Genomic DNA, 19,534 nt, shown 5'->3' on the forward strand with positions numbered 1-19,534 from the left:
CACAGTATCTGGTGGAGAGCTGGGACAGCTGACGTGCGGAGGGACTGAGTGGTTTCCAAGCCCACTGTGGCCACGCTCCGTGTCAGAACCCCCACGCGTGGCATGGAGCTAGAAGCAGGTTCCCTGGGTGAAGCCCACACCGGGGAAGTGCAAGCGAGAGGACTTTATTTGCTTAGTTAGTCGGCAGTCAGAATGTCAAATTGAAACATAATGTAACACCTGGTCACAGGTGTTGTATCTCAAAAGACTCAGGAAGAGATAAGCCCGAAACACCTCGTAAGTGCTCATTCAGTGGGAAAAAGAAAAGAAAGAAAAAAGAAAAAAAACCCCGCCTCATCAAATGGCTTCCATGACCACACACACTCCCCAAGATAACTCTCCCTTGGCAAACAGTCTACCGGCCAGAACCGGGAGCCGTGGAAGGGAGCAGAGCGCCCCAGAAGGCAGAACATGACTCACCCGTGAGTCACAGTTGAGCTACTAACGTTACTAGGGCGATCTGTAAAAGGCTTGAAAATAAATACAAGAATGCATACTTAGAAACAAAAAAATCAAACAAAACTGAAGTGGAGAAAGTTTTCTCCATAATCTCGACTCCGGATACCAAGGGCTGCTCAAATTGTGGGGAACAGTCCTCCAGTCTCAGTGACGCCCTTCGGCAGTGAAAGACACTTTGACAGACATGGGAACACGCTAGACACGCTGTGCAGTGGCCTGGCCTTCTCTTCCCCTCCCTACGTTGAACCATCATCACACTCATTTCCCCACACACATACTATTAGAGACTGAATGTCTGCGTTCCTCTAAAATCCATGTGGAAACCCAACCACCAGTGTGATGGTATTAGGAGGCGAGACCTTTGGTAGTTGCTTAGGTAATGAGGGTGGAGCCCTCACGAATGGGATTTGTGCCCTTACAAAAGATACCCCTACGTCCCTTTCCACCATGTGAGGACACAGTGAGACAATAGCCGCCTATTAACCAGGAAGTGGGGCCTCATCAGACACTGAATCAGGCAGCACGCTGGTCTTAAACTTCCCAAACCTCCACTATTATGAGAAATAAATTTGTATAGCTTACAAGCCATCCAGTCAAAGTATTTTGTTACAGAAGCTCAAATGGACTAGGATAGATACACACAGGTATCCTTTACCCTCATAAAGAAAAAAGTCTTTTCCATTGCATGAGTGCACACTTTCTTTAGCCAGCGCCCCATGAATGGCATTCAGGCTGTTTCCAGCGCTTTTGTATCATAAACACTGCTAGAGGGACCCCGCTCCTGCGGCCATCGCTGCACACTGGACACTTGCTTCCTGAAGACAAGTTCCTACAGAGAAAATTGTGGCTCAGAAATTACACACATTTAAAACACTGATAACTACTAGCAGACTGTCTTTCAGAAAAACTGCACCAGCTTCCATCACTGACTGGCGTTCAGTGCATGCATCCCTAGCCCAAAGGTTTCTATTTTTTTTAAGGTGCGTTCAGAGTATCTCAAGTTACCAGAGATTCAATTGTTTACCCAAGAAAAAACTCCAATAACCCTGTAAATGCAACAGAAGAGAAAATGTGCACGGGTCTGCCCGTGCATGAAACCAGTTCACACTGTCTGCGGTTCAGCAACCTCAGGGCACAGGGGAGCGCAGGTCTGCAGCAGTGACACCAGGCTGCCTGCTTCCGATTCTGTCCCCACAGCACCCACTGCTCCCATCCAGTCCTCCGTGAAAACATGACTCGATCAGTAGTTGGTCTAAGCTTTTCAGCTTCCAGTCTGTTCACTCCCAAATATGATGTCGATGTGAAAATACTCAGAATCCCCTGGCAACCCCGTCTGCTTGGGGGTTTCATCGTCCATTATCTGGACGAGCTGTAATGAATCTGGTTTCCAGACTGGGGCCTATTCCTGAGGCAATGTTTGTCACAGACAGCCACACTCCGGGTGAAGTGGGTGTGAGGCAAAGCAAGTGCAAAGTGGCCGAGACGCAAAGGCAGGTGCTACCCACGTGCAAGTTCAGGTTTCATACACTATCTCTTATTCTCAGTACCTCAGAAATAATCAAAGCACATCAGATTTGAATCGCATTCTTTATAATGCCTACTTGTTTTGCAAATAAAAGAGATGATATGGAAATGCTGAAATCGGAATGAAAATCAGAAAAAGAATAATTTGCTTGATTTTTCTCCAGTCTAATTTTTAACATTTTAAGCATCATTTTTTTTTAAAGATTCTACTCCAACTGTCTTCCTAAAGAAGACTAAGACCTTTTCTTCCCCTTCACTCTTTCAAGATGCCTGTGTGGAATCAGAGATTCATGATGTTTACATGTCAAAACAGGGGTCACCTATTCCCAGCTTGGCCCACAACCCGAACTTCAGTGACCACCAACCAGTTTCCTATGAGGTGCAGTTTCTCTTACGTAGAAAGTCTACAGCAGAACATCTGTAACTATTTCCGTGATAACCGTTCCCCACTCCCAACTGCTGCTGGCACACACGCGCACACACATGCACACACACACACACACGTAATGCCATCAGTTTTTAATCCTCCACACTAAAAAAAAAAAGAGAAGCAACAATGTCAATTATTCAAAACTTTCAGAACTGCAGATAAAACAAAAACATCACATTTGATTTTGGAAGATGTTTTTCAGGGGGAGGGAGTGGTTACTGTAGGACAGCCAAGTCTCTCCAGGCATAACTCATTTTACTCATGTTATTGTTTTATTGCACTTTTCATGTGTTTTTTTTTTAAACAAACTGAAGGCAAGATCCTCCACCGGTAAAAAGATTATGATTTGCTTTATTACAATGGTCAGACCTAATGCGAAATATCTTCGAGGTTCATCTGTACTTAAGGTTTTTCTTGGGTGACGGCAACATTTGCTTTCCAAGCCACACATACCTCCACTCAAACATTTGAAAGGAAATTCTTTTGCAGAGAACACACAAGGGAGAAGCCAAATGCCACACCATGACTAGTTCTCTCCGTTTCTCAGGGGAACTCATGTGAATACGCTGTGACCCCAACATGAGCTTCTTCCCTTATTTCTGACAAAAACCCACGTAGTGCCAGTTTCCTGGCAGAAAAGCTTTTTTAAAAAGCTTTACTAAAGTACCACTTACCCCTCCAACGGCCAGTTTACCGATGTGTGTTTTGCACCTACACTCAGACTGAAGGCTAAAAAGAACAAAGCATCCAGTGTGACCTAGAATAACTGCGTCTCTTATTAATCAGGGTCCTATGTACTGTTTACTATCATCTACCTCATAAAACTGTTGCAGAGATACAATAAGCCAGGACGTCAAGAGTCCTTCAGAAATACCTGGAATACATGGATATACTGAAGAAAGTGTCCGTTGTTATCACTATTAACAGTGTTTGTCAGCCAAAGCCCCCCGATACTCATGCAGCCGATCCTTTTACAAAATACTTCCAGATGCGCTGCATTATTTCATCCACTCAACCCGATGAAGGAGGTGGCTTTTCTGATACACACTCAATAGCTGAAGAAATCTGAGGCTCGGAAAGTCACGTGACTTGCCCGACATCACACGGTGATAAATGTGAGCCTGGCAGACAAATCCTTCAGCTTTACGTTCAGGGCATTCTGCACTCTCGCCCGCTCGGTACCATACTCAGAACCTCAGGCTGTGAGACTGACCACAAATGGGTTTCGATTTCACCCCGCAGGGGAGGCAGTCGATAGTCTCATTTATTATTACCTATAATCAAGAAGCAGTGTCCGTTAACCTGAAGAGACAACAGTAATTGGGGAAAGCACCGTCGGTTCTTCTCTGTGGCCGGACCACAAAATATCCAAGCTGCAGCTCCGGACGCTCCCGAGCGCACTGGGTTACCACCTACCTTAGCCGTCTCAGCTTCTGCCTGCAGTCGCTTGGGGGTTCCTTTTTGGTCAAGCACCTTCTGGAAGTTTTTGTTTTTAATGGATTGAGACTCGACGCCTTCACCGCCAATTTGCAGTTTAATGCCTTCGGCGCGGGCAGGGTGATCAATAGCCCGTGGATTCAAACCGCAGTGGAGAGCTGGGCAAGAGGAAAAAAAAATATAACTCAGGAAACAAATCACACGAAGACGGTGTCCAGGGCAGGCAATACTTCATCTGGCCTAAGTGGGTAAAAACAAGGCTTCAGCGAGTGAGGAGGTGGCCTGGTAACTACGGGCAAGACCTCTGCTGAGGAAGGAGTGCTCATCCGGAAACCCTGAGTGCCACATTGTTTGACCTTGAGCAAGTCACGGATCACCACACTGCACGTGAGAGTACGGAATCAGGCAACCTCGTGAGTGCCTCCCCCACGTGCAGCCATCACCCCCTGCAGTTCAGCTGCTGTCTTGCCTCGAGCGGGAAAGCACTGTCTCTGTCCCCCTCTGCATCCTCCGTTCTTCCAGCACTCATTCAACACATATTTACTGAGCACTTACTATATATCATCCCACGATTCCGGAACCATGGGTGCAGGATATACGGGAGATGTTACTCTCAAAGAACTCACCATCCAATAGAATAAGCTGATAAAAGACAAAAGAACTGTTGATTTTTTTAAACAGAGTTGTAACTGCTACAGGATCACAAAAAGAGCAGAGGGGAAGGTGCAAGGGGGTCCAGTCTGTGGCTTCTGAGTTCTCCTACTTACCCTCCACATCCTCTAGCATAGGCAGCCCCACAGCTAAAATACAAAGCCCATTTCCTGAGCACATTTAGTTATTCAATAAACCCTTCCCGAGCCCCTCCTATGTACCCAGTGTTACCAAAGAAATAGCAGTGAATGTGATAGGAACCATACATTCTCCCCAGGCGACCCTGTGAACCACCAAGGGTGTGCAGGGGGCGTGGGTGTGCATGCACATACACAGGACACGTGTGTTTTGAGGTTCTAGTAGGAAATGATCTCACCTCCCTGTGTCCCCAGCCCTTCACCATTAAACTCCTGTCCTCCTTTCCTTCGCTTTGGCCTCAGAGGATTTAAAGCCAGGACCTTAAACCCCCTCCCATCTCCTTCAGGACTCCACTTCGCTGATAAAGGCCCCGCAGCCAACGTCTTCCTTCTTCCCCTTTCTCATCACTCTCCCCCTTCAACCAACTTCCACGACTCTAAAACATCCTTCCCTTTACTCAGCTCCACACCCAGGTCAGGGTTTCCTTTTCTCTTCCCCAGGCTTGGGAATATCTCACGCCTGAGAGGTGAGAGAAGGCTTCCCAGAAACAGTGAGCTAAGGAGCCCTCTTCCCACTCGCCACGCCCTCCTTCACAGGGGCCACCCATTCCCCTCACTTCTGATTGGACCAACCCGCCAGGGACCCTCCCATTTTAACTCCACCCTAGGAAGTCCTCACTCACGAGGTTCAGACAGCAGCGAAACTGTCACTCCACATCCCAATTTCAATGCACCACAGATATCCTGACCTTAACATGTTCAAACCTGAACCTTGGTTTTCCTATGAAAAATATCCCCTTTCCAGTCTCCTCCAGTTACTCACACAGAAACCCAACAGTCATCTGTGACATCAGTCTCTCCATGATTCACGTCCCTCCCGACTATGGCCAGATCCAGTAAGCTCTGCACCCAAAATGCTGCTCGAACCCACCCAGTTCTCTAGCCCCGCTACCCTTGCTCCCTTGACCCCTGAGATCTCACTGAAAAAATGTAGAGGACAGATCATGAGAATCTTCTGCTTCAATTTCCCAGTGGCTTCCTTTCACACCTAGCACATGAACAACTTTCACACGGGCCAACATGGTCCCCTGCATTACCCATCCCCTTTCCCCCTTCGTCTCCCCCCTGTCCACCCTCAGTCACTCCACTGGGGCCACACGCATGGAGTCCTTTCTTTCTTTCTCCTCTTTTCTTTTTCCTGAAGAAACAACTTGTTACAGTCAGTGATTTTCCTCTATACCTTGCAGAAATATTTATTCACTATTTATTTATTTATTATTGTTGTTCTATTACAGTTGTGCACACAGAGTTCTTTCACATCTCCTGGACTTTGTATTTTTTTTTCTTTTGCCACAGATGAAAAAAAAGAAAGAGGGTTTTACTTCAGTGATGGGCATGTGATTCATCACTTTCCCATTCTTCACCTAATTCCCACTCCTCCTTCAGGTTTCGGTGTCAATACCACTCCTTTGGATATGCCTGCCCTTGAGCCCCAGCCCCGTGCCCAGCCCCATCCCACGCTGGATCATGTGCCTGGCACAGCAGGTATTTAACAAATGTTGAATGACCTGAAACCGACTGCACAACAGTGCCTATGCATGTGGCTTTATACCATTTTATATAGAATTATCTGTAAAGTTCTCTTCTGGTTTCTAACCTTCCTAAAACTGAGGACTGGCTTGTTTTATGGTACATAATAGGTATTTAACATATATTAGTTCATGGCTCCTGCCTCAGGCTTTGTGCTGGATCTTAAATAGTCTTCTTGAAAAATTACGAGAAATAATTATATTCATTTCATAGGTAAGGAAAATGAGGCTCAAAGACTTAGTCACAAAAAAGTCATACAGGTGTATGCTGAAGATTATATAGATCATATTTCATTTAGGGTGTAGGTGATTTCAAGTTTCAGATGAACAAGCCCAAAATATATGAAATGGCAAGAAAATATATTGGCTTTTGGGACAGAGAGGCCACTAAGAGTAAAAGCACAGAGAGTTAGCTCATTTCCCAGTTCAAAAGGGTCATTAAGGACTCTGATGTGTGTTTTTAAATCTCTCCATTCTACTCTCCATGCATCACCTCTGTCCTAAGCCTAAGTTCCCTCATGGCACATAGAGCTAGAAGCTTCTGATTCTCCTCCAGCAACAGAAGCAGCTTGCTCGGCCATTCTTTCCTCCAAACTGCCCTCTTTTCTCACGAGACCAAAGTGAACCACACGCCCATCACTGAACTAAACCCTAGCAGTAGAGATAGGATTACCCTTAAACCTGCCGACCTTCAGCTGAGGTCCGTTCCCCAAGCCACGCTCCTGTTACTCAGCAAGGCAGGCACCAAATGGGTGCCGGAGAACCAGCCACAACGCATGACGCCGGCAGTGGTAGGAAGAGAACAAAGCCTAGGAGAGCGTGTGGCTAACTACTGTGAGTATCAATCAACTTCCTCCACTCAGAGAACAGCCTGCTTACAATGGACACTCCATTTCACATACTAAAACTATGATTACTGAAAAAAGGTATGTCGTGTAGGGAGATAGGAGATTAACATGGGATGGATTTAGACATTAATGAGGAAAAGAGAAATGAATAGTTTTGATCTTCCTCTCTGACACAGTCCCTGGCTGCTTCGTGTCTTGGCATTCATGACTTAGCAATGCTATTGAGCTCCTGGTAGCTTCCTGTGCCCCTTCCCCATCAACTCCCCACAAATAAGACTTTAATACATCCTTCCTCCTAGAAAGAGGTTCTACTCTACCTGAATCCTACTTCCTCCCTTGGAAGGCAAACTCCTCATCAACCCACATGTCAGATCAGACCTCTTTTTCAGAAAGCCTTCCAGGGGTCACTGAACCCCCGGGCTGTGCTCCCTCTGTGCACACAGTACCCTGGAGCGTCACCTCCTCGCTGTATCGAGGATGTGCACCTAACTGACCCACCTGCCTGCCCACCACCACTGTATGCTCCTAGACACAGACTCCGTATTTCATTCATCTCCACGATCCCCAACCCCTGTCCAGAACCTGGCACAGAGTAGACATCTAAGAATCACTTGTCCAGCCGCCAAAGGAACCAGCAATCTCCACTTTATCCACGATCGTGCCTTTCAATCAGAAGGAAACTTTCCTCTGCTAGTAAATGCCTAGCATTCAGAATGTAAGGTACCTATAAACATGAGGCGGATTACGGTGTTTTGACTTTCTGTACATGTAGCTGCCTCCTTTACACAAACATGTTAATCCTTCCTAGCTGCTCCGTCCTCGCCTGCAAACCCGGCAGTTGATTTAGGTTTCTGGGCTCGGGTTTGTTTGTGTAAACACATTTCTGACAGCCTTTGCTTTGCTTCCCCTGAAATGTCAGGTCCCTAATATTTCGATATCAAGCAACTCCCAAATGCCCCCTTACAAGCCGTGACTGTCATCTCCTTACCCATCACGGAAAAGGTGCCCCAGTTGGCGTTCTCTTTTCCATCTTCATCAATGTCCTTTCTGTTTTCTCTGAAGTTGTCTACTCAACGGAAGGGGCTCTGCAGCCCCCAGGTCGGCATGTCCACCTGACCTTCCCGACAACTCCCGCGCCTTTCCAGCCACTGACCCACGCTCCAGGCTGGTTGTGCTCTTCACCCGATGTGCCGCCCCTTCCTTGTTAATGCTGCTGCTATTGAGCACTTCAAGAGATGAAAACCAAAACAGATTTCATCAATATCACTTTTAAATTTAACCGGGAAAGATTTCCCTGCAAAGGCACATGTTTTAACGTTTGGGGGTGCCACTTGGAAGGCACCATCCCTTCCTCAGAACTCAGAGCACTGTGCATTGTGGGAATGCTGGTGGGAATACAAGGGGGCGTGGCTGCTGTGGAAAACTGTCTGCTGAGTCTTCCAACAATGAAACATGGAATTTACCACTCGATTCGGCCATGCAACCAAAGAATCCAAAGGGGGAACTCAGATATTTGCACATCTATGTTCATAGCAGCATTATTCATAATAAGTCACAAGGTGGAAATAGCCCCCATGCCCATTGACAGATAAGTGGATAAACAAAATGTGATGCATAACACACAATGGAATATTCTTCTCAGTCTTACAAAGGAATGAAGTTCTGACACAGGCTCTAGTAGGGATGACGCTCGGAGACATTGTGCTAGATGAAATACGCGGGTCACAAAAGGACTAGTACATCGTATGATTGGACTTAGGCATGTAAAGTACTTAGAGCAGCCAAAGCCACAGAGACAGAAAGCAGATCAGTAGTTCCCAGGGGCTGGAGCAGAGCGGGAGGGGAGGTATTGCTTAGGGCTTCGATTTGGGACAATGAAAGAGCTCTGGAGATGGGTGGTGGTGGGGTTACCCGACAGCGTGAGGGTGCTTAACGCCACTGAATCGTACACTGAAGCGCGGTTAAACAAATGAAGTTCACGTTATGCATATTCTACAATAAAAGGGAAAAGAGTTAGAAACACTACCCCCTCTCATTTTGTCCCCTCACAGTCTCCATAAGCAGGAAGAGAAATTCCAAGGATATTTTCTTTATTCAAAGTTTTGAGAGCTTAGCAATAATCCAGTTGGGATTTTCAGTTAGGGCTTTTTTTTTTAAAATAGCTAATCATGACAGCTCAGCAGACTACTTGAGAGTTTCCCTGGGAAGGGCACCTTCTCCAAGCCAAGCCCAGCCTGATGGGGAGAAGAGGTTCTGCCGTGGCTGGAAGGAAGCCTGCCCCCACTCCCCAGACCTGAGGGAGCCCATTCTGAGTGACTCAGGTCTCACAGTAGCAGACCATCCACAAGTTCTCTTCAAGACGATGCGAGAAGAGGAATAAGAAGTGAGGGCATGGCTGAATTCATTTGCGAGAATAAGGGGCTCTTATTCTCCAAGAAGTCACCCAGCTTCCCAGTCCTTTCAACCCCCACCCACACCTCACTCTCTCCCTGCAGTGAAACAAGGGACGCAGCCTTGTTCGAGTTGAAGGCGCCTTTATTCTGAGCCTTTCTGTGAACAGAGACGCTGAGCAAACACTCCCACCAGCCTGGGGCTGCCCTGGCCCCTGCACCGAGGGTTCCCACAGTTCCGCAGAAAGTGCTCCCAGCTCCCGGGATGAGTTGTGCTCCTCTGCCATGACAGGACACACCTCTGTACAGAGGATGCTCTTCCCTATTTTCACGGAGAACCTCTCAGCAAATATCAAATGCTCTGAAGCTTTAATGATGTTGTACCCAATATATCCTCCTAAGCAATGTTGACAGGAACCTCTTTTCCCTATTAGAAGATGTGTTCTGTGTCATGTGTATGTGTGTGTGCTGTGCACTGCAAGTATTTAGTGACATGACTGCCTGGCTTACGACTAGGAATCCCCTGAAGCAAGTGACTACTTCACGCTAAGTTTTACAAACTTAGCACCTAGCGACCACCCTACAGCCAGTGCTCAGTCACTGTTTGGACAACGAGCAGAAGTATGTTGGGAAGAGCCTGATTCAATCCTACTTACTGCCATTCCCTTCTTAGGAGCAATATACATCTCTTTTTCAAAAGAGCAAATAAAGGTTGCTTCCAGACTAATTGTGTAATTCGCCAAAAGTACGGAAAATCACAGAACCATCGAGCTGTCCTGAAACTGATTTACTTGCCTGCCTTCTGCTGAGCCGAAACGGTCTGTGTGCCTGCAAAGACTAAACACCCAATAAATGCTGTTGGATGAATGAATGACCTTAGAAGCAAATCTATTCGAATCCCATAATTAGCTATTAGAATTGAGATCCACTGTGTACGATTTCATGTACATGGCCTGCTTCTAGCTAGAAATAAAGTCCCTGAAGGACACAGCCTGTGTTTCATACATTGGCCGTAAAAACTATACTCGTCACAGACACTCTCCAAACATTGGTTTAATTAGTGGAAGTGACTTACTATACTCATTGGATTCGCATGCCAGTGAGAAGAGAGGGGAAGAAACAACGTGACCGTGAGGAGTTGAACCCCATAACACCACACTCTGTCATCCTCCCCAGTGTGCCAGATGGCAGCGCTGATGACTATTGTGTGGCCGCTGGAGCTGGGCCTGGATGACTCTGTCCCGGCCAGATGTGCAGGCCACGTGCGTCTGTGTCAGAACACTGTCTCTGCCACGCCACAGGAAGCACACTCCGGCTCCGTGTCTACAGAGACAGTTTCATCTTGGTAACGGTTTGTCAGGAGGGATCTGTGTTCCTCAAAGACGACTTAGGTGTAATCACATCAAATATACACCCTCCTGCTCATGACCTCTGGACTAGGTAATCTAAATATAGCAGATATTAAAATAATGCTTAACTTACATATTTCAGCACCAGTAGGGTGGGGGAAGGGCTCTAAGGCACAAAGCATTAACTCTTCTCATTCATGAAGAGAGTATGAAGGCGGGCCTATTTAAAGGTGTGATGAAGCTTCAGACAGGATTCAGGTGTCAGAGTAAAAGACAGGTGAACTACACAGGTGACTTTAAAACACTTTAACTGTGATACTATAAGGAACAGGGTCCACTCAGTCCAGTGCCCAAACACACCTGCATCTATGTATATAAATTGGAGATTTTATGGAACAATGTTTTCCTTTACTATAGGTGATCTAATTTTCCTTAAATCCTTTATTTTTTAATATAAAGTAGTGCTTTTTGGATGCTTCTGAGAAGACAGAATAGACATATATTTCTTAATTCATCCCACTAAGGAAACACAAAAACCCTGGACATTATACATAAGACAAAAATAAGATGACTTTGAAAGGCAGAAATAAGGAGGACATCTAGGGACCTTAGAACTCAAGGAGTGATATGGGGGTGAGTTCTCTGGGCTTTCTTTTTGCATCCTCTGTTCCAGACTGGAAGCGGAAGCAGCCTGCAACCAAAAATGTCACGGAGCACAGAACAAAAATAAGACACAAAAGCCTGCTCCCTCTAGCCAAAGGACCGTGAAAGGGGCAGGCTAGCAAGACCAAGTTTATACAATAACTGTTCTGCTCAAATATCATGGAATACAGGTGACCAACCACTCAGCAGAGGTGGAATGGAGACCCTAGACTTCTAAACCCTTCAGGCTAGAATAAGGTACCCTGAAACTCCCGAGATGCAGACGTCAGAGAAGGCTACACGGGGACCCCAGATTTTCATCTCTGCCATCTGGTGATGAGGCCACTTCCTCACCCCTGCAGGGCCAGCTGAAGTCATGTGGGGAGACAGGGCTTCTGCCTGCACGAGACAGTAAGAGGTGGGTGCCCTTCCTCGGGCGGAGTCAGAGGAAGCCCAGTGACCTTCCCCAACACCCTGTGATGAGTAAGGGGCTCCTCCTCCCAGGTACCAACTGAGGCCACAGCAGGGTTAAAGTGAGCCAGCTAAAACAGAAGAGTGAAGACCCAGAGACTCATGACATCAAATATCTAAGTTTCAATAAAAAAATCACTCACATCCAAGAACCAGGAGGATTTCAAATGGAATGAGAAAAGATAATAAATGGCCACACCACGATGCAAGAGGTAACAGAATTATCTGACAAAGAATTTAAAGCAGCTATTATAAAAACACTTTACAAGTAATTACAGCTGACATGAATTTTTTTAAAGAGGAAGCCAGCCAAGAATTAGAAAGTCTCACACTCACACACCAAAAACAACAACAACAACAAAAAAAAACAAACATGACCCAGAAGACAAAGAAGAACCAAATGGACATGTAGTAACTGAAAAATACAATAACTGAAATGAAAAACTCAGTGGATGGGCTCAATAGCAGAACGGAAGAGACAAAGGAAGATTTAAGCGGGAAGGGTACAGGGAACTTCCTCAGAAAAGGAAACATTCTCCATCTCGCTCTGGTTACACAACACTATCAAGTGTCCAAACTCAGTGAACCAAATACTTAGGCTATGCGCTCGCTGTTGTATATAAGGTAATCTTTAAAATGTAACAAGAACAATTAAATACAGATACTATCTATCAATATTTTAATGACCTCCAGAGAGAATTTAGTGACTTCTGAATCATGTGTCTTCACCCACATCCCTCTCCTCCGCCCGAGAGACAAGCACCCAGCAGTGCGGGTCCGAGCTCTGCCGAGTTGCTGCTGAGTGTGTTTGTCTCTTTCCTGCAAATGGAAATGTTAACACGACACTATCACTTCTCCCTTTCCTACTGTGTTGATGACACACCACACACCTGACACCCCATGTTTAATGAACATCAACCCCCCGCCCCCATTTTGATCCTATTGCCCTCCACTATCATAAAAGAGAAATAGTTGGCATCGATTTCAACAATTTTTAAACAGAAGAGTAGCCATGTATTTTTACTTTTATTAGTATGTATTTATTGGATGCTGAATTTACACCTAGACTTTAAGTTTTTGTTCTTCCATTTCTTCTGGGATATCTTTTTCTCCCGTGCAGCCTCCTCTTCCGGTTGAGGAACAATTGATTTTTTTTCAGTAGGGCATCTCAGTGCGGCGGGGCGAGCCCCCACGTGGGTCAACCCACCCGTGAGCTCTGTAAGCTCTGTGCTTCATCTCACCTGCATGTGTCAGTGGCCAGAGAATCTATGTCTAAACCCTTTAGTTCAGCATTACTGTCTGCACTTTCTTTAATCCTCACCCAAGGACATTTCTTTTCATTGCTTTTAAAGAGAGAGGAAGAGAGAGGGGAAAGGAGAGAAACATCGATGTGAAAAATACCCATTGGTTGCCTCCCGAACTTGCCTGGCATGGGGGATCGTATGAGCCTAGCCCAAGGAACAAACGTACAGCCTAGGCATGTCCCCCAACTGGGGATCGAACCGCTGACATTTCAGCAATGAGATAATGTTCCAATCAACTGAGCCACACTGGCCAGGGCACTGTCTGCATTTTTAAGCACGTGCAGCAAAAACTCGGCACTCTTTTTGAGCCAGCAGCCCTGGGTGGGTCCAGAGCCACTGTTTGGCCTGGGCACACCCACCAACCCCACCCTTGTCACAATGGAATGGCACACACCGCTCCTGTCAAGTGACATTCTCCAGATACTTGGTGGCTTTTCAGATATGCATTCCCTTGATGCCTGGGCAGTTTCATGAGTGCTCCGAAAATGAACGCGAAGATTTGAACCTCTGGATTTGCATGATTCTGTGGGGTTTTCTGAGTCAGGTGCATAGTGAACCATCTCAGAGGTCATCTCAGGTCGCGGACAGGAAGAGTCACTGGGTAATCTTTTAGGGCATCGTATACAGTCTTGGAAAGTACCAAGTGGCAGCCCTGGAGAGAAGGGCAAACTAAAGTGAAATTCAGTTAAAAAACTAAAATAAAGCCAGCGGGAAAAAAGAATAGCTTTACAAATATATAAACAAGCTTGGTGAGGACTGAGGAACTAGGTAAGAGCAAAGATCAAGGCAAACACCGGCACCTGTAACACTTTCTTACGGACTGCATTCTGCCAAACCCAGTCAACCAAACGAAGGTGGCTCAGTTTAGAAAGACTATGTACAGCAAGCTGGCATTTCAGGGAGGGAGGGAGGGACACAGAATGAATACCTATGGAGGACGTTTCATCCTCTATCACGAGGGTGTTAGAGATCAGAAGGAGAAAATTAGATATTAAAAGGCGGGAAAGACTGAGAGGTGTTAAGTAAGCAACTCGTTTAAGGCCGCCAGGCACATGGCAAAGGGGAAATGGGAACAAGAACCGCCCCCCACCCCCATGTCCCACGCTGTTCCCACCACAGCACGCTGCCCCCGGGGATGAGAGGTTTTCCCTCTGTATCTTCAGTCGTCTGGTCGGTCAAGTCATGGGCTGGGAGTTAATCAACCTGGCTCTGCCAGCAACTGTCTGTGTGGCACTGGGCAAGTTACTTAGCTTTAGGTGGGGGCTGTCTTTCCTACAGAATCAGAATAATCATAACTTTTTCATAAAGCTTCAGAAGAATGAAATAAAAAGTTTTTTAAAGTCCTTAATGCAAGCGTGCAATGAGCGGTAGCCATTGCTGTGCATATTTCCTCCTTTGTGCTTGTGAAGATCGTCCTAATGGTGCCGAGGCCTTCAAAAGCGGACACCCTGACGCTGGGTGGACACATCGTGGCTGGCGTACACACAGATGTTGCCACTGAAGAAAGGAGGAGCTGACTTCAGTGTGGCTGGGGGAGGGAGAGGGGGACAAGGAGGCAGAAAAAGACATCAGAAGAAAATAAAAGAGAAGCTTAAAATTCTCTTGGAAGGGTTATTTGGGCAACTAAAGGAAAAATACTATTTCAGCCAGAAACATAAGTATCTATCACGTCACAGGAACATGAAAAAGGCTCAATAGGTTCTGGTGTGATGGGATGAATGTGAGTGTCCTGTGTGTGTGTGGTGTGTGTGTGTGTGTGTGTGTGTGTGAAGCAAGGTCATCTCCATGGGCTAGTCTGTTTGCTCACTCTCTCTGTTCACAGTAAATGCTCCTCAGACTAAAGGATCACTCAAGTTCAACATGCCTCATTCCTTGTTTCACTTGATCTTCCAAATGTACATGCCATGTTAATATATGCCCATGCGTATAAATAGAAATGAAAGACCACAGCACCTAAAAGAAGAGCTGTAAGGAAACAGAGCTTAATTCATGGACCAAAACACAGCGCAAAGTTCACCGGAGCCACAGATAGGTATAGAACTTGCTAAAGATTCCTTGATATGGAAAAAACAGTCCTTTTTAAAAAAACGTCCCAAATTTCCTAAGGAAACTGACAAGGTGCCATCCAAGTTGGCATCACAGGCTGCAGGTCACTGGTCCTCGGGTCACCTGGGTCGCTCTCTTGAAGCCACACCGTCCCAAGACGGGAGCCGACATGTGCACACGGCTGGCTACTTTCATGTAAAGTCACGGTAGTTATTTTTTCCTCGATATTTAGATACAATCGGAAATTTAGCTCCTCAGTCACAGCAGCCACGTGGCGATCGCTCAATGGCCACCTGTCGCCGTGACTGCCACACTGTCAGTGTGTATTCCCGGACACTTCAGCCACCACAGGTAGGGCTACTGAGAGCATGTGTTGGGCAAACCAGTCTTTCTCCCCAATGCTACTCGAAAAAGAACAGAAAAAAAACAAGAATTTGATGTCAGAAATCATTTTTTTCTATATTTGCTTAATTGATTTTAGTTATCTAAATAGTGATATCTACATCTTAGGGATAAGAAAACATGAAGTACAATACCATAGCGAGGGATTTTATAAGATGTTTGCTCTTTGGGCATAAACAGCCCTTGTAATGGGTCTAGCTCTGACCTTCCTACACATTTCAGACAGGCTCACGCAACAGTAAAAGCTCTCCTGTTCACGTGCTTCCGACAGCTGTCAGACCGCTGAGTCCTCTACCCCCCAACCTGGCTGCTTCTGTGTCACAAATCAGTTGGCTTTTTGTTATAAGCTTTTAGAGACCCGAGATTATCTCCAAGGGAGATAGAGATAAACTGAGAATCAGAGATAAGTCGGCTCTGGCAAAGCTCACAGTCTACTGAAACAGTGGCTCCCAAAAGTCTGCCCAGAGCCGAGACATGTGATGAAAATGTCATTGGTCCCCAGCAAAATGGGGAAAAAAAAAGATAGCCTCGTGAGTTTTCCACTGGCCCTATGTTATGTTTTCAGTGTCAAAGCCTGTCCTTTATTTTGATCTTTCCTGCACTTTTTATGTTAACTGCCTATCTTTTATCAAATTAGATAAGAGATGGTGAGTGTATGTATGTATATGTGCAGATAAGTTTTTAAAGATTTTATTTATTTATTTTTAGAGAGGGAAGGGAGGGAGAAAGAGAGAGAGAGAGAGAGAGAGAGAGAAACATCAATGTGCGGTTGCTGGGGGTCATGGCCTGCAACCCAGGCATGTGCCCTGACTGGGAATCGAACCTTGACACTTTGGTTTGCAGCCCGCGCTCAATCCACTGAGCTACACCAGCCAGGGCTTCAGATAAGTTTTAATGGCATGAAAATAAAAGCTATAGAAACCTTATCTCCATTTTTAAAAATTTTTTGTTTGAGTGGTACTTCTGTACTAGTGATGAAAAATAAGCAGACTAGTAATTATTTGTAGAGGACAGGAAGGTGAAAGAGGGTGGAAATAAGAGCAACAGAGAAAGTAACGCTGAGAGGTTCCAAAAACTAAGTAAATGATTACTTCCAAGTCACCCCCCGACCAAACAAAAATCAGGTAAGGCTTTCATAGAAACTTGGCATTTCAGATAGGTTTTTGAAAAAGCGGTCAGAGCAGATTTGCACCTATATTTCAGGAGCAGGTGCTCAAGCAAAGGGACCAAGGAACAGAGCAAAAAAAGAAAAAAAATGAGAAAGAACTCATGGACACGGGCAACAGTGTGGTGATTGCGGGGTTGGGGGTAGGGGAATGGAGGTAGAAGAGGGAATAGGGGGAATAAATGGTAATGGAAAAAATACAATAAAAATTTTTTTAAAGAAACACCCCCCCCCAAATTAAAATAAAATAAGACACAAATTAGGAAAGTTTGGAGTGTTTACAAGGCAGAATAAGTTGTTCAGAATCTACAGGACATGAAAAAAACAATGTGGCGATGAGACAGGAAGATAATCTGGGAGCAGCTTACAGTGAAAGTGTGGGGCTTGTGTGATTAGGGTAAGAAATTTGTTTTTTGTTTTTTGTTTTTTTTTTTACTAAACAATTGGAAAATCAACAAATGATTCAGGCAGGGGAAACTCAGCCAATGTTGTGTCTCGGTAATACGGATACACACATAATGGCAATAAGCATCGGTTGATGTGTGAGCATCCTTCGAGATTCAGCTTAAGTCTCATTGACACCTTCTCCTTCATGATAACACATACCTAGACTCCTTCATCCAAACCCCCGAAGCATTTATGTGCACCGCATAGGGCAGCACATTGTTGTTTTCTCAAGTAACCACCACAAAATTAGGCACCTGTTTAATCAAACTGTTGTAGCTAATTATCAGCATCACTCCCTGTGTCCCTTCAAATACTGGGCCCACAAGAGGGGCCAAATAATGACAAGGCAACACAAATTCCATGGCCCTCATGTGCCCACCTATGAGTCCCTACAGCTAGCTGAGCGCTGTGGGCGGGCACCTACCCCATGGGCATCCCACGCACATGCGCACACACTGCCACGAGGGACGACTAAAGAAACAAAACCAAAGCAAACAACACAGCGCGTGATTATGCATTTGAGAAAGGATTTATATTCCTACTTAGCTTTTCAAATCAGACAATGCTTCTGAAATATTTTATCAGTTTCCTGACTGTTCTAGACTTTCTTGGCTGGTACACGAAAACAAAAACAATTCTAAAGGATACACTTTGAAAGATTAGCAATTCATCTCATGGTGTTATAAATTATTTCTAAAGATGCTTCTAGTCAGTTCTCAATATGACAGCCACTAAAGCACTGTAAACACCAACTGTTATCAGCTAAATCTCCCCTTAAGATTAGGGGGCCGCGGGGCAATCGAGAACATAAAGCTCAGATTGGAGAAAGCCTGTCACTCCAACCATTTGCCTCCTTGGCTGCTGCTATCAAAAGCCACGAGGAAGGGGGTGCCACAGTCCAGTTTCCAAAGTTCAGCCGAATCCTCAAGCTTTGCTCTGTCTTCCACCTTTGACCCGCCCACTGGCTCCTCCCATCAGTCTGTCAACATGCTCAAGTCTTGCCCTAGATGATAATCCTCCCCCAACTCTGTTGGTTCACTTATTAATAAACGACTCCCTTCTTTTTCCCTTCCCTATGGTAACACTGTTAAAAGTGCATTATTGTTTATAGATCAGGCAGACCTGTATGGTTACTGTTCTAAGCACCTTACATGCTAAGGTGGATCAAATTACTGTTTGATACAAATATTCATTCCCTTTGGAGCAGCGTGGCCCTAATGCAATGACTTTGACCCTGGCCATGTGAGTTAATTTGGCCAATGGATATGAGTGGACACGTGTGAGCAGAGGAGTTAAACATGTGGGTATGGTTTGTTTTGGTGTCTGACGCACCTGTAGCAACCAGGGAAACAGCATGCCCAGGGGCTGCTGCCCCTTCTGTCTGGACCCCAGACTGAGATACACAGAGCAGAAATGACCCCAACCTAACGCCTAGAATGAAGACCAATCTCTCTGGTGGAGAGGTGGGGAGAACTGGGGAGTGTGCCAGGTGCCAGACCCAAAGGGGCATGCGAGCCACGGCAGCATTTTGCTCTTTATCCTAAAGTCACAGGAGACCGTTAGGATGCAGCTTCTAGGGGAAGTCCTCTCCATTCCATCCAGGTGCTGTTTGGGGTCTGTCTAGATCCCTCAGAGGCCCAGCCTGTGATTCCAGAAGCACGTACCACAATACAATGGCTGCTTAGGCATTTATCACCCCACCAACGCTGACGTCCCACCCCACAGTGGTTATTCTAATTCAGGCGAAAGACGATTGTGATTGCACCCCGGTCATGTCAAAGAAAACCCAGAGGATCAGATGTGTCAATTGACAGGTCTTACCCCTCTGAATGCGTGGCCTAAGCACTTTGGAGACAGAACAGACAGACATTCAGAGCTAGCGGAGCAACCCACAAGAGCCATGCCTGCCTCCGAGCAGGTCCTAAACGCCTGCCCTGCAGGCAGTAGGACTGAATCTGGGAAGCAGCTGGCGTGAGAGGAGGTGGCTCTGCCAGCTGATACGAAAATAAACCGGAGGGTAAAAGGCATTTCATCAGCCACACACACCCTCTGCCACCATCTGCATGGCTGACTCCTGTTATTCAGGCCTCCACATAAGCATCTCCTCGGTGGAGACAATCCTGGCCACGTAATCTAAGTGGGCTTCCCGGCGAACAACACCCCATCCTTCTGTTTTGATTCTCTACACGGTACTTGGAGTGTGG

General features: G+C 46.0%; 1 protein-coding gene across 3 annotated transcripts in view; it reads right to left on the reverse strand.

The window, feature by feature from the left end:
- SAMD12 (sterile alpha motif domain containing 12) overlaps positions 1-19,534 on the reverse strand; it is a 344,026-nt gene that overhangs the window by 303,917 nt on the left and 20,575 nt on the right. For all 3 annotated transcript variants that reach the window (XM_028533859.2, XM_036031374.1, XM_036031372.1), the window contains exon 2: positions 3,869-4,047. In XM_028533859.2, coding sequence (XP_028389660.1) covers positions 3,869-4,047 — 179 coding nt within the window. The remainder of the gene's footprint in view (positions 1-3,868; positions 4,048-19,534) is intronic.

The sequence above is a fragment of the Phyllostomus discolor genome, chromosome 7 (assembly GCF_004126475.2).
Source record: "Phyllostomus discolor isolate MPI-MPIP mPhyDis1 chromosome 7, mPhyDis1.pri.v3, whole genome shotgun sequence".
Classification (NCBI taxonomy): Eukaryota; Metazoa; Chordata; class Mammalia; order Chiroptera; family Phyllostomidae; genus Phyllostomus; species Phyllostomus discolor.